Source organism: Pseudophryne corroboree, chromosome 2 (assembly GCF_028390025.1).
Source record: "Pseudophryne corroboree isolate aPseCor3 chromosome 2, aPseCor3.hap2, whole genome shotgun sequence".
NCBI classification, from domain to species: domain Eukaryota; kingdom Metazoa; phylum Chordata; class Amphibia; order Anura; family Myobatrachidae; genus Pseudophryne; species Pseudophryne corroboree.
Genome location: NC_086445.1, coordinates 532170815 through 532183204, shown reverse-complemented (window position 1 = coordinate 532183204; position 12390 = coordinate 532170815). Strand labels below are relative to the sequence as shown.

Sequence of the window (12390 nt, the reverse complement as noted above, 5' to 3'; positions counted from 1 at the left end):
AGGTCGACATGAGTTTTTTATGTTTTTTTGGTGTCATTTTCTTCGTAGAGTGATCTGGAACCCCAATTAGTGCACCGCATCCCCTCGCATGGCTCGCTTTGCACGCTATGCTTCGGGCAAGGTGCCTCACTTTGCTCCGCACTTGACCGTTAAGTATGAAAAGGTTAGAAAATAGAAAAAAAATCGTGAAAAACTCCTGTCGACCTTTTGACCTGTCGACCTAGAAACCCTGTCGACCTAGATAGTGTTGACCTAGTTAGTGTCGACCTAGAGACCGGATCCCGCGTACACTGTGCTATAGAGCATGCATAGAATGAAAACAAGCAATATCTGTCTGCACACGACTTTTGCTCAACTTTGCAGCATGTCTATAACTGGCAATATTCTGCGGTGTAAACTAGGGCATACAAATGCACATGTGTGTTTCCCTAATCTTGTCATTTACTACTGTCTAGTAAGGGGTAAAATATATGAATTGCAGCCAAGCAGTGACTGTTTCCTTAATAGTGTCTTATATCACCCAGCTGCTTTTTTGTTTTTTTGTTTTTATTTATCTGCACTGCCATTGATACACACTATACCTTGGTTCTCTACCACTTCTCATGCTTAATTCTTTTACACAGGTTTGAATCCATACATTTAACCATGTATTATTTTCTATCTAGTCCTTTAACGCTTCATAAAGTTTACTTATCCGTTACTAGGCTTACAGTTTTGTTTTTTAATCTGCATTTTATTTATCACTTATTTATTAATTTGCGTTCAGTTGGCATTTATAGAAAGTGGCAATAAGTGCTGTTCTTATAAGTATACATATGTGGGTATATAACACTAATTAGAACTCTGTTCCATCCTACAGCTCCGTGAACATTTGGCAAAAGGGCAGCGCTTGTTGGCAGGGCAAGGTATGTCACAGGTGGTACGGAGTATGTTGGAGCTGGTATCAGCCAAGAACTACTACAGTGGAGACCTTCTTTTCTGTGTGGAGATCCTGCGCAATGTGACGGACACATATAAAAGAGCCACTTATATACCCTCCTTTGAGGACATTCAGGTAAGAATATTCATAGAGGTATACAACAGAATACGTCATTCTTAGATATCAGTTAATGGAGGTGTGCCAAATATATTTATAGAACTTCAACATTGTTAGTAGCTTAGATGGTGAATTGATGGTTTACTACTGTGGGGTATATGCAATTGCAGTCGAATTCCCGAAATTGTCGAATTTCGGGTATTTTTCGCCCCAAAAAAAAATTTGTCAATGCAATTCAGTGCTTTCCGTCAAATTTTTGAAATTCGACTTTTTGCAAATTCGACTTTTCTGCAATGATACAAGTGCTGCAATTCGACAAAAGCATATTCAATTCAAGTTTGGAAATTCGACAGTACGTGGATGTATCTCTGGACGTGGATGTACCTCTGGACGCTGGAAGGTGAGTATAATTTTTTTCACAGGTACCCTCGGATCATCGGAGACCGTGGCAGTTGGCGTGTCAACATAGTTAAGTATGTGTGTGTCGGCAGTGTGTAATAAAGTTTTACTGTCACTGTGTCTGTGTACTGTTTTTATTTGGGTATTTTTTTTCCAGTAGAACTACAGGTACCAGCGGGCCCGGTTTTCTCCTGCATGCTGGTACTTGTGGTTCTCCAAGTACCAGCTTGCGGGGGAGGCTTGCTGGGACTTGTAGTACTGCTGGAAAAAACAATATTCTTGTCATTTTTCTCAAGGCTATCAGCCTCCCATCCGCAGCCATTGGATGGGGGGGACAGCCTCGGGCTTCACCCCTGGCCCTTGGGTGGCTGGGGGGGGGGACCCCTTGATTGAAGGGGTCCCCACTCCCCCAGGGTACCCCGGCCAGGGGTGACTAGTTGGATATTTAATGCCACGGCCGCAGGGCACTGTATAAAAGTGACCCCCGGCTGTGGCATTATCTGTCCAGCTAGTGGAGCCCGATGCTGGTGTAAAAAATACGGGGGACCCCTACTCTTTTTGTCCCCCGTATTTTTTGCACCAGGCGCAGAGCCCGGTGCTGGTTTTAAAAATACGGGGGATCCCTGCCCAATTTTTCCCCGCATTTTTAGAACCAGGACCAGCTCGAAGAGCCCGAGGCTGGTTATGCTTTGAAGGGGGGACCCCACGCCATTTTTTTTTCCGTTTTTTTCCAGTTTTTTCCCGTTTTTTTAAATCGCGGCAAAATCCGGCAAATCGGCCGTTTTTCGCCCGCGGGACTGTCGAATCCGTTTTTCATTGAATATGGTGAATTCCGGCAGCCACCTGCCGGAATTCACCTGTCGAATTGTGTCGAATTAAAAAACGGCGATAATTTGCCGCGATTCGCCGTGAATTGCATATACCCCTGTATATCCAGTTTGCTTACTGGAAAGAAAATGTCCTGTTATACATTGATATAAATGGCAGAATGTTTGTAATGAATACAACTCTTATAAATGGCCTGACAAGATTATGAATATGATAATATTTTATTATAATCATTATACTGTTAATTTTTTGTTTCTGTTAGTCTGATCAAAAATTAAAGGTTGACATGGACAGGTACATAGGGGAAAGTTGGCTTCTCTGCAGATGACGTAGCCTGATTCAGAGGTGGATATAGTTGCATTCGTAACTGCATATTTGGATGCAGCAGAACTGTGAAAATATGCTATTGGCGCAGCCGTACAGATACGCCCACTTACGTCATATGTGATCAACGGCTTGTGTGCAAAGATCTGCAGGAAACTTTACAACTGCGTACAAAGACTCAATGAGAGCCGCCCTCTAAACTATTGCGTCACACCTGCTTTTGACTCACCACCTCTCTGTTACCACATAAAGGGTGTCAATCAGTCTATGTACAAATTTGCATTGTTACTTCTACCCCAAGACCATTGGGACATATACACACAGTGCAACTCATACGCGGTACAACAATAATCACTCAGCTAAGCAGACATCAGCATTGCAAACTCTTTGCGTCCACTTCTGAATCAGGACCAAAGTTAGGGGTTGATGGGCCAAAATGATTGAAGTAATTAATGATCGAGGTAGATGAAAATGAAGTTCAATAGTATAGCTGTGGCAGTTCGTTCCTGATAAATGCCCTTTACCTTTTCTGCCCCTCTTCCCTCTCCCACCTCCTCCTCATTCCTTTTGTTAAAAATGTTTACTGTTTTGTTCTAATGTAAATCATCCGTATTGTTTCACTATAAAAACGCTCACTAAAAAGGATTTAAAAAAAAAAAAGTATTATGCTATTTGCTATTTGATTTATAGCTGAGACAATAAGAATGCAAGATGGGGGCACCATTTCTAGAGCACACTTGTGGCAATATATATACCTTTGTACCCTTAGCTGATTATTAAACTAAAATATTAATATTGGCTGCTTAATAAATAAATTATTATTGCCACCATAAATAATAAGTCAATGTTGATTCCCTATGAAATGTTTGCAGGGCCATAACTAGGAGTGACCCAGCGGTGCCGCTGGACAGAGTGCAGGGCCCTGTGGGCAGCATCGTTGCATCGGTCCTTCCTTCTGGCTAGCAGGGTGATTGGAACGGCACCCAGCAGCCAGTATAAATGTGGCAGTGCTCCCAGGAGTGTCCTTAGAATGCTCATAGCATGCACACTGCCATCTGTACAGCGCTTCCCAGTGCTTAGTGGCCCCATCCTCTCTGTGCGATACCATCATGCAAGTAGGGGGCAGGGCCAGCACAGGGTGGCATAGAGCCATGTCACGGAACTAAATATTTGTTATTCTATTCCTTTTCTAAGAGGAAAGACGGCTCACACAGTCTGTGATTTGCGCAGTCTTGCCTATCAGAATCACATCTGGAATCACATAATGTGACTGTTTTTTTTCTGGTGATTTGACATTCAGTCTTGCAAATTCACAGATTTAACACATTGCATGATTTGTATTATTTATGTGATAAAATCGGGATGATGGTTTCAGAATGATCACGGAAATAATGCTGTTTAATGTCCACTTTTGCCTTTAGTAAATATTATAGTTTACAAACCACCCAAATGCACCAAAAAATATATGACTTTACAAAAGACAATCCACCTGGAACCTTTACTGTGCTTGTTTTATAATGGCAGCACGCAATGTTCTCTTTTAAAACTTGCAGCATATGTCATCTTGACGATTCGTTTCTTATACTTCTTGATCTTTTTCTTATTTCTCGCTCACCCTTTACCGTTTGTCATATATAAATAAAATAAAAAAAATAGCGACCACTCCTGCGTTTTATCTGGTAATATCCTCCTCTCCGGTGCTCCGTTTACCTTGAGCTCTAGTGCAGAAGCAGGCTTGTAGTTCCATGTGTAACATGCAGGCAGAGCCTGCAAGAGCTGTCACAGTGAGTTGTAGCCCAGGCATAAAAGGCTATTTTGCTTGTTAACAGAGCTCATGTTGTGTATAATGTGATATTACAGCCGACACACGATGCTTTTCAGGCTGCTCTCTCTCATTATTCTCTTGCCCTCTTTTTTTTAAACCTCCAGGTTTTTGCTTTTTTTTATTTTATCTGTAATTTTTCTTTTATCTCCTCTTTCATTTTCACCATCTTGTTTACTCCTTTCCTTCGTTTCAGTTTTATGTATCTCTTGTACAGTATAATCTGTCTGTGTGACCACCTCATTTCTATTAAACATATTCCTGTTACTTTTCAGAACCCTGTATTCATTTTCTGCTTATTTCTTTTGCAAATCTAGTTTTTAGTTTGAATAAGATATACATACATAGAAATACAATAATTCTAAAGTAATAGGGTATTCAATATATTAACACATATAACAGCACATACAGTATAAGATGTTTATGCAGTATCATTTTCTACATTTCATTTTTTAGTCCACTTTATGTGATAATTGGCACCCAAAATACAGAATGAGTGACCTAATCTGAATCACCCAGTACTTTTTAATGTCCCTGCCATTTCCCCTCTTGGAGCAACAAACACTGGGGCAGATGTATTAAGCCTGGAGACAGCATAAGGAAGTGATAAACCAGTGATAAGTATCAGGTGATAAACGCACCAGCAATCAGCTCCTAACTTAATTTACATATTGGAGCTGATTGGCTGGTGCGTGTATCACCATGCACTTATCACTGGTTTATCACTTCCTTATGCCTTCTCCAGGTTAATACATCTGCCCCACTGTCATGAAGCAGAAGATGCTTGCAGCTCAATAGCTATGACCTGCAGCTGTTGAATGTCGATGATGTGCTGGAGCACTGAGAGAGGAGAGGGCGCAATACTACCTTTACCTGTGCCCACTATGCAGTGACCATGTTCTTGGAGTGCTCACCACCTCGAAGCTGCCGCACCAAATGGAGAGGGGGTGTCATATTTGATCCCCCTTCTGTGGACATGCTCCTACCCCATGCACTAGGATCCAACGGAAGTTTCATCAGCCCAGACATTACAAACAACAAATAAGCTCCCAAGTCCCCACTCCCAGCCTAAAGAGCATAGGATGCCACCCCCACTTTCTGCTTGCTAAAGTAAGAAGCAATGGTAATTGGAGGGCAGTTCCACCTTTTAGAGTGGCAGAGGCACCGCCTAGCGCCTCCAAGGCTTGTGCTGTTCCTGCTAACTAATGTATAATGCTAGTTCCTTATAGAAAATAGGGCTGAGTGTACACCGGTCGGTTGGGGTATATTATGCATTTTCGCACTGCACCTGCTCTGGAACTGTGAGCACACAAGGACAGAGGAGTCAGGTGACTGCACCTTTCACTTACAGTTTGAGCTGTAACTGGGTAGTAACGGGCCGTCCTTGTGTAGGCAGAGTTTGGTGAATAGTGGAGAACAACTACGGGCTATGAGTGAAAACATATTTTTGTAGGTAGTATGCGGCAGGTGCAAGTGTGCATTAATGATAATGACTAGTAGCAAACCATGTTCAAAGCGTATCCATGCTTGAGCGCAGGTAGATAAATCAAAATGACTGAGGTAAGAGTTGTCTTGGGGGTTGGGACTGATTAGCTGGCGTTTGGGATGCCTGCAGTCAGAATACCAATCATGTCATGTCATCCTGATAATTGGATTCCCGACAGGGGAAGGTCACCCCCTGGCCCCGTAACCTTAACGTGCCCTCCATGTAGCCTAAATGTACACACACACACACCCGTGGTTTACCTGTCCTGCGTCCCGGCCGATGATCATTTGACATCTCGACTGTCGGGATTCCGGTGCCGGAATGGTGACCCTATTCGGGATGCCGTTGTTGGAGTTCTGAATAGTGTTGGGATTCTGTCGCCTATATTCTGACAGCCGGGATCCTGACTGGATCCCTGTCTAGGTAATAGCGAATTTACATTTCCTTACTATTAGATCTCCTTAATTAGGGGAAGGAGCAGATTATAAAGGGGAAAAGTAGGTAGATTTTAGGGGGGGGAATAATATGAGCATATTATAAATGGGAAAGGGGGTAGATTATAAAAGGGAGTAGATTAGGTAAACTCCACAGTATGATGAATTTATAGTTAGGGGTGATCCTTCTTTAAGGAACAAAGTTACAGACAATTAGAATATTAATGGGCATATTTATTAAACCAGTTTTGTGGAAAATCAGGGATACCCACAGAATGTAAGTATCCTCTGCATGTATTACAGTTCTGTAGCAGATACTGGACGGATATAAGATTGCAGTAGGTTTCTATGGGTGCTGCTATAATGTGATCTTAGCCCCATTAGCCATTGTAGCCTTTGGGCTACATCAGGGGTGGAGAACCTTTTTTCTACCAAGGGCCATTTGGATATTTATAAAATCCTTCGGGGGCCATACTAAAATGATCAACTTAAAAATTAGCCTGCCCCCAGTCAGTAGTTATGCCCCCAGTCACTTGTTATGCCCGATCAGATTTGCCCCCAGTCAGTTGTTATGCCCCATTAGATATGCCCACTGTCCGTTGTTTTGGCCCATTAGATATGCCCCGTCAGTTGTTATTCCCCCTGTAGTTATGCCCCATCAGATATGCCCCCTGTAGTTATGCCCCATTAGATATGCCCCCTGTAGTTATGCCCCATTAAATATGCCCCCTAGTAGTGCCGCTTACACACACACATTAAAAGAAAAAAACAACAACACAATGCTCACCAGCCCTGCTCCTGCTTCTGGACCGCTACCCTCCCTCTCCTCGAAACTATTGGAGATGTCATGACGTCTCTCCCATAGCGCGGCACAGCCACACATGTAACTGCCTGAGCCAGAAGCTGGAGCTCAGGAGTGAGCTCCTGCCTCCGGCTGCTGCTGAGGAGCCGGGCGCCCGCTGGTGGTAAAATCTCAGCGGGCGCTCGGCATCTCCTCTCGTTTAGGAGAGCCTGGCCGGGCCGGATCAAGTGGCTTTGAGGGCCTTATACGGCCCTCGGTCCTGAGGTTCCCCACCCCTGGGCTACATATTACAGATTTTACCAGGAGAGGATTTCTCCAGAGCCCTCATGGTAATAGCCAATCTCACATGTGCTATCAGATGACTGCACATACGCAGCATAAAGTAAAGGGCTTGCATCAGCAAGGACCAGCTCCTGTCAGAGCCCCTGTCCCTGGATGTGATTTTTAAATCTGGGCAGTCAGGGGCGGATTATAGGAGGGGCTACAGGGGTGGTCGTCTAGGAGGCCCCACGCTTTAGAGGCCTCCACACACATTCCCCCAGAATTGTTCACTGGCACTATTAAAACCGGAGCAAAGCATTTAGCTGTGCAAGTGGAAACACCTGTTTGTGCAGTGCATCCGGAAAGTATTCACAGCACTTAACTTTTTCCACATTTTGTTATGTTACGGTCTTATTCCAAAATGGAATAAATTTATTTTTTCCCTCCAAATTCTACACACAATATCCCATAATGATAACGTGAAAAAAGTTTTTTGAGATTTTTGAAAATGTATTAAAATAAAAAACTAAGAAATCACATGTACATAAGTATTCACAGCCTTTGCTCAATACTTTGTTGATGCACCTTTGGCAGCAATTACAGCCTCAAGTCTTTTTAATATGATGCCACAAGCTTGGCACACCTATCTTTGGGCAGTTTTGCCCATTCCTCTTTGCAGCACCTCTCAAGCTCCATCAGGTTGGATGGGAACGTCGGTGCACAGCCATTTTCAGATCTCTCCAGAGATGTTCGATCGGATTCAAGTCTGGGCTCTGACTGGACCACTCAAGGACACTCACAGAGTTGTCCTGAAGCCACTCCTTTGATATCTTAGCTGTGTACTTAGGGTCGTTGTCCTGCTGAAAGATGAACCGTCGCCCGAGTCTTAGGTAAAGAGCGCTCTGGAGCAGGTTTTCATCCAGGATGTCTCTGTACATTGCTGCATTCATCTTTCCCTCTGACCTGACTAGTCTCCCAGTTCCTGCCAATGAAAAACATCCCCACAGCATTATGTTGCCACCACCATGTTTCATTGTAGGGATGGTATTGGCCTGGTGATTAGCGGTGCCTGGTTTACTCCAAACATGACGCCTGGCATTCACGCCAAAGAGTTCAATCTTTGTCTCATCAGACCAGAGTATTTTGTTTCTCATGGTCTGAGAGTCCTTCATGTACATTTTTGGCAAACTCCAGGCACGCTGCCATGTGCTTTTTACTAAGGAGTGGCTTCCTTCTAGCCACTTTACCATACAGGCCTGATTGATGGATTGCTGCAGAGATGGTTGTCCTTCTGAAAGGTTCTCCTCTCTCCACAAAGGAATGCTGTAGCTCTGACAGAGAGACCATCGGGCTCTTGGTCACCTCCCTGACTAAGGCCCTTCTCCCCTGATCGCGCAGCTTAGATGGCCGGCCAGCTCTAGGAAGAGTCCTGGTGGTTCCAAACTTCTTCCATTTACGGATGATGGAGGCCACTGTGCTCATTGGGACCTTCAAAGCAGCATATATTTTTCTGTACCCTTCCCCAGATTTGTGCCTCGAGACAATCCTGTCTCGGAGGTCTACAGACAATTCCTTTGACTTCATGCTTGGTTTGTGCTCAGACATACAATGTCAAGTGTGGGACCTTATATAGACAGGTGTGTGCCTTTCCAAATCATGTCCAATCAACTGAATTTACCACAGGTGGACTCCAATTAAGCTGTAGGAACATCTCAAGGATGAACAGTGGAAACAGGATGCACCTGAGCTCAATTTTGAGATTCATGGCAAAGGCTGTTAATACTTATATACATGTAATTTCTTCGTTTTTTATTTTAAAAAAATTTGCAAAACTTTTTTCACATTGTCATTATGGGGTATTGTAAGTAGAATTTGGAGGGAAAAATTAATTTATTCCATTTTGGAATAAGGCTGTAACATAACAAAAAAAAGTGGAAAAAGTGAAGAGCTGTGAATACTTTCCATATGCACTGTATGTTGTGATCGAGGCAGTAAGTGCGCTCAGCATGATGCCACTGCAGCTGAGACAGGATACTTACCAGTTTGATATAGGCAGGCGATGCTGGTGTCCCTCAGACAGCAATTTTTCTCTGAGGGGCTGCTGGAGTTGCAGTACACCAAATGGACTTGTGTGTGTGGCTGCTGTGAGGTACAAAGAGCTTGTACAGGGTATGGGCTCATATATACACTGGCAGTTTCGAAGTGGGGAATGAAGGTATTTAGCCAACCATAACGACATGCAAAGAACAATGAGTTCCTTTATAAAAGCAAAGAGGGGACAGGGTTGTGGTGTTTCCGTAGAAACAAACCAAGAGCCCAAGTTCACCTATGATATTGCTCAATTCCTAGAGGATGGGGTGGGGCCCACAGGCAGTGGGGTGCACCGGGGATGCCCCCTATGCACCTGTGGGCCAGTCTGACCCTGTACACTGGTTATCCCTTCTGCTGACAGTGGCTGGTTTCCCCTGTAATGTTGAGTGGGGATATGATTAAAAGCAGAGCAGCAGAGACTGTCCTAGATGACTGGTATAGCTGCTGGTGGTCAGCATCAGTCATTGGTCTTAGCTGCGGCGGTGCCTCCTATGTGGCCGTTCCACTCGAGCAGCCCTTGAGCCGACCCTGGCATATGTCCAAAAATACATTTATATATAACTTTTATAAATTCTAATATTCCTAATGTGATCCCATCCTCTTACTCTGATCCATCTTTTCTTTCTGCCCCTTTCATTTATTGCCTTCTCTTCCTTTTTCTTTCACTCAATATATCTCTGTCTTTCTCTACAGAAATTTTTCCACGCTGTCAGCCACATACTGGATGCAGATAATAGAGAGAAGTGGGAAGACGCTCAGCAGGTGGGGAACAGTGACGTTGCAGCAGTGAGCTTTGGATGCATGACGTCTGCATGTGGCGGGGGTGGTCTGTGCGTGTGTGTGTGTGACAAGCGGGGGATAATGCACGAGTGCAATGAAAAAAATGTTGCTAATGCAATTAAGTGCAGGAGAGAATAATCCTCTTACTGCAAAGCAGAAAACTGAACGACTACTTGAGCTACACTTGTAGAAAGCTAGCAACTGCTAATCTCACATTTTCTGCATAGTGGAGATCAATTTATATAGAGAAGGAAGGCATGTTCCATAGAAGAAGAATCTAGTACATCTATTTGATGATACGTAATAAATGCTTTGCCCAGAACAGGCTTCTGTATTTGATTTATTTGCTAAGGTGTTATGTTATTTCAGTGCTGTTATTATTACATATGTTTACAAGCTCATGAAAACCCCCAGTACATTTTCAGTAATAACGGAGAAGGATCATTTCCACAAAAGTTTTCATATGGTCTTTTAGTTCTAGTATGTTTTATGTAATATTGTGAAAGATATATTACTACATTAACTATTTTAATATTGAAAATATAAGCAATTTTATATAGAAATATAAGCAATTTTATAAGCTATTTATGTTCTGGTTTCAAGAGGTCTCTTTCCCATTTGAGCTTACAGGCTGGAAAAACAAGTCAACCTTTCATTTTATTAAAATATTTTACAACAGTTTGGTTGGGTACACACTATCCAATATATCGTTCATACAGGTTCCAGACTGTGCACTTGTACATTATTCATATGTTACATTATACTGCACAAGACCATGGTGTATTTTCTACACTGCATTGCTGTTATTAATCATATACATTATCATGCATAGACTAGCAATATTTACTATATACAGTACTGTGCAAAAGTTTTAGGTAGGTGTGGAAAAAAATGCTGCAAAACAGTGGTTCTCAAACTGTGTGCTTAGGCACCATGGGGTGTCTGAATTGGATGGTATGATCACATGATCTCCACCAACATCCCGCCCCCTCACTATCCCGATGGTCGGCATGTCCACGGCACCCATAGAGTGGGAATAAACCCCGTGGCAACCGCAGGTCGCCACCGAGCCCGCAGCGTGGCGAGCGGTCAGCCATACTACACCTGTCTGAATACACTTGCAGGGGTGCCTTGTGTTGGTGGTCCAGGACCAATTTTGAATTATTTATCATTTAAATTATTTATGGTCAATGTAATAGGCAAAACCAGTGCTGTTGGTTTCCAGTGATAAAACATTTGAACCTAAGGATGACATATAAACATAATTTACTTAATTTAATATTTATTTTCTAAATATCTCAATAAGGGCGCCGTGATTCAAACAAGTTTGGGAACCACTGCTGTAAAATTAGAATGCTTTAAAACATAGAAATGTTAATAGTTTATTTTTATCAATTAACAAAATGCAAAGTGAATGAACAGAAGAGAAATCTAATCAAATCAATATTTGGTGTGACCACCCTTTGCCTTCAAAACAGAAACACTTCTTCTAGATATACTTGCACACAGTTTGTAGACGAACCCGGCATGGCGGTTGTTCCAAACATCTTAAGAGAACTAACCACAGATCTTCTGTGGATGTAGGCTTGCTCAAATCCTTCTGTCTCTTTATGTAATCCCAGATGATGATGTTGAGATCAGGGCTCTGTGGGGGCCATATCATCACTTTCAGGACTCCTTGTTCTTCTTCACGCTAAGGATAGTTCTTAATGACATTGGCTGTATGTTTGAGGTCGTTGTCCTGCTGCATAATAAATTTGGAGCCAATCAGACGCCTCCCTGATGGTATTGCGTGATGGATAAGTACCTGCCTGTATTTCTCAGCACTGAGGACACCATTAATCCTGACCAAATCCCCAACTCCATTTGCTGAAATGTAGCCCCGAACTTGCAAGGAACCTTCACCATGCTTCACTGTTACCTGCAGACACTCATTATTGTACAGTTTTCCAGCCCTTCCGCAAACAAACTGCCTTCTGTTACAGCCAAATATTTCAAATTTTGACTCATCAGTCCAGAGCACCTGCTGCCATTTTTCCGCACCTCAGTGCCTATGTTTTCCTGCATAGTTAAGTCACTTGGCCTTGTTTCAAAGGTATGGCATTTTGGGCGCAATTCTTCTGTGAA

General features: G+C 43.0%; 1 protein-coding gene across 1 annotated transcript in view; it reads left to right on the top strand.

The window, feature by feature from the left end:
• The window catches only part of ADGRB2 (adhesion G protein-coupled receptor B2), a 694168-nt gene that overhangs the window by 557952 nt on the left and 123826 nt on the right, over positions 1-12390 (top strand). The window contains exons 9-10 of the mRNA XM_063954232.1: positions 860-1054; positions 10177-10245. Coding sequence (XP_063810302.1) covers positions 860-1054; positions 10177-10245 — 264 coding nt within the window. The remainder of the gene's footprint in view (positions 1-859; positions 1055-10176; positions 10246-12390) is intronic.